Here is a 3563-nt window from a genome sequence, read left to right on the forward strand (position 1 = left end):
TGGTAGAAGCCCCTGCTGGCTGCTCCCCAGTAGCTCAGCTGGGCCCCGCCCCACCCCGCCCCCAGCCTCTGGCAGGGCTTCTGTGGGAATAGGCCCATCTCAGGCTTTGGTCTCTGGTGGAACCAAGGCCAAGTGTGAAGGAGGAGCTGAGCCGCCTGCAGACAGGGCAGATTTGCATGGAGCCTCCCCCTGGGGATCAGGGCTCATAAGAAGGTGAGGGCTCAGCCTGGCTGTGCAGCTCAGGGAGCAGAGTGTGGGGCGTGTGCACCATGGATTGGGCTCCCCTTCTCCTCGCCCTCCTGGCTCACTGCACAGGTGGTGCCTGAGGGGGGCCTGGGGGGGGCACCTGACTGTCACCTGGGAGCATGATCTCTCCCTCCCTCCCTGGGCCAGGGGTCTGTGCTGTCCCCTCTGATGTGTGTGTTGCCCCCTCCTTGCAGGGTCCTGGGCGGAGGTTGTATTTACTCAGCCCCCCTCTGTGTCGGGGTCTCCGGGACAGAAGGCCATCATCTCCTGCACCCGCAGCAGCGGCAACATTGGGAACAACTATGTGTCCTGGTTCCAGCAGCGCCCGGGCAGGGCCCCCACCCTTATGATCTATGAAGATGACAAAAGACCCTCGGGGGTCCCCGATCGGTTCTCTGGCTCCATCGACAGCTCCTCCAACGCCGCCCACCTGACCATCTCGGGGCTGCAGCCTGAGGACGAGGCCGACTACTACTGTCTGTCTGGTTATGACAGCTATAAGCACAGTGACTCAGGCCCATGGGGAAGTGAGACAAAAACTCCCCAGAGCCCACTGTCCTGGGCTGCTCTCCTCCCACATCCACCGGGAGCGGGCTCTCTCCTGTCTCTGCTGCCATGCTAGAGTGAAATGTCTTGAGTTCCTCTATTTTAGTTCCATAATGTGAACATGTCCTCCCCTGTGTTGACGGACGGTCTCCTGATGGCTTTGCACTCACCTCCCGGAGGCGAGTTAGTGAGAACGGGGTTTCTGAGCCCTCACTCCTGCGGGGGAAGAGGTCATGTGCATGTGGGGTGTCTAGAAGCATCCTAGAGCTCCCCCCTCAGGAGCCAGTAGCGCCCTCTTCTCTAAGTCATGGCCGACACGTACCCCTGCAGACATCTCCCAGTCCCCCTCCCACCGCGGCAGGGGAACCACCCGGGTCTGAGAACCGAGTAGTGAACAGGAAAAGTGCTCAGCGACTAGGAGGCCTGTGGCTTTGACTCCTGTTCACGCCATTGAGCTGGACAAAGGGGCCGAGAGGTGACATCTGTCTGTGCTTCTGTCCTCCCATCTGTCAGACAAACAACCACATCGAACTCGCGTGAGGTCAGAAAACCCGGGACCCAGCTACACGGACTCTCCTCTGACCAGAGTGTGGAGCATCTCCCAGTCCCCCTCCCACCGCGGCAGGGGAACCACCCGGGTCTGAGAACCGCCAAGTGAACAGGAAAAGTGCTCAGCGACTAGGAGGCCTGTGGCTTTGACTCCTGTTCACGCCATTGAGCTGGACAAAGGGGCCGAGAGGTGACATCTGTCTGTGCTTCTGTCCTCCCATCTGTCAGACAAACAACCACATCGAACTCGCGTGAGGTCAGAAAACCCGGGACCCAGCTACACGGACTCTCCTCTGACCAGAGTGTGGAGCACACTTTCTGTCCAGACCAGGTGTGCAGTTAATGTTTAACCGTTAACAAAGCCCATGAACGTATAAGAGACCTCCCTTCATTGCTTCCCTCCGTGAGGGGTTGTTCAAAGCTGCGATGCAAAGAGGAAGAAAACCATGACAAAGTTCTACACTCTCTCCGTTCCCGTTGCAGACGGCGTGACCCAAAGAACAGCAGCTCAGGGGAGTGCAGGCCAACGTACCCCTGGAGCCTGGAGCAGCCCGACTCCATCCAGCCTCCTTCTTCTATGCAGGAGGGGGGCGAATTCCCGCTCTGGGCAGGTTCTATGGCTCATCCCACAGTCTGTAAACAGAGAGAGTTGTGCCCGGAAGCCTGCCTGCTCAGGGAAGAGCACTTTGAACAATGGGCTAAGCCAGTGGTTCTTAACCTTCTGGCCCTTTAAATAGGCCTTGATTGGTTCCCCTTGCTGGGGTCGGGGTGGGGTCTCTGTGGACAAGGTGTGAGGAAGGCTGGTTCCTCTCTGGGAAAAAACCCAGGGAGAGGGGCGGCCAGAAGGAAGTGGGGCCAGACCTCCACGACCAGCCCTTTCCTGGGCAGGGCTGCCAGTGGGGCGCAGGGCTGCCCGAGTCCACTCTGGGCTCAGCTGTGCCCCTGGCCTGCACCCTCTCCTCCTGCTTCCCTCTCACTCCCCAAGGGCTGCTCCTGGCCTCTCCTCTCTCACCTGGAGGAATTCCCGCCTGGGGCAGCAGGGGGCGCTTCAGGGCAGCTCTGGAAAGGGTCTGTTGGGTATTCTCTCAGCTGCAAAAGTGAGCTTGGGTCTCACTTCCCCATGGTCCTGAATCACTGTGCTAATCCAGCCACCTGTTCCTAGTCTGGGTTCCTCTGCCAGGCGCCCCTGTGACCTTAGGGAGTCCCAGACCAGGTCGGTCTCCGCCGCCTCCCTTCACAGGACCCCAAAGAGCCGATGCCATCCGGGGAAAAAAGAACAAAGCCAGAGCTGTCATTTACAAATTACACTGACTTCAAATTACACTACACGGCAAGGATATTCAGAACAACATGGTACTGACCAAAAAGGAAAAGAAAAGAAGCAGACACACAGGCCAATGGAACAGGGCGGAGAGCCCAGAATAATAAACGCACGTGTTTACGGGCAAATGCTTCTTGACTAAGGAGCAAAACACATACAACGCAGAGAAGAAAGCCTCTCCCACCAGTGGTGCTGGGATAACGGGGAAGCCACAGGCCAGAGGATGAAGCCAGATTACCGCTGTCCTCATGTTCAAAAATTACCTCACACAGACCTATAGTAACAATAAATTACATAGAACAAAACATAGATGCTAAGCTTATGGATCTCAGAGAAGATTTTATGAATTCAACCCATAGGGAGGGGAAGGAAAGGCAAAAATATAAGACTGGGACTACATCAAACTAAAAGGCTTCTGCACAGGAAGAGACACCCCCAAAAGGAGGTGACTGCAGCATTTAAAAAACAAAACAACACCATTCATAGTTATATAACTGAGAAATGATAAAGGGTGCGTCTGAGAAAAATAAAGCATTGAACATGGAAAGCTGTAAAACGTTGCAAGAGAAAGGAAAGAAAACTCAAATAAACAGGTATTCATAAATTGTGGATAGAAACACTGGATTTCATTATGATATTGATTCTTCTGAAATTTATTGATCAAGAGCTGGTGCCAACCACTTCCATTTTCATGATACAAAAACATGAAAATAACACAAGATATTATTCACAAATAAACAAATAAAAACTCTGAAGACACGATTAGAAAATAGAGCTCAGTAATACATAAGAGGAAGTGAACACCGACAATGTATTAAAATCAAAGTACGTGGAAACCAAACCATGGCTGTGTGAATAGAGACAATGACCTGGGAGCTGAGGACCCAGCTGGGCTCTCTGG

The 3563-nt window shown here is 54.3% G+C and overlaps 1 gene segment (V, D, J or C); it reads left to right on the plus strand.

The window, feature by feature from the left end:
- Positions 1-244: 244 nt before the first annotated feature.
- Positions 245-773, plus strand: LOC102772956 (the record flags this gene model as incomplete). The annotated part of the segment is given in 2 exon segments: positions 245-315; positions 441-773. Coding segments are annotated over 2 exon segments (379 nt in total), but the record flags the coding sequence as incomplete, so codon positions are not given.
- Positions 774-3563: the final 2790 nt, after the last annotated feature.

Source organism: Myotis davidii, unplaced genomic scaffold (assembly GCF_000327345.1).
Source record: "Myotis davidii unplaced genomic scaffold, ASM32734v1 scaffold478, whole genome shotgun sequence".
NCBI lineage: Eukaryota > Metazoa > Chordata > Mammalia > Chiroptera > Vespertilionidae > Myotis > Myotis davidii.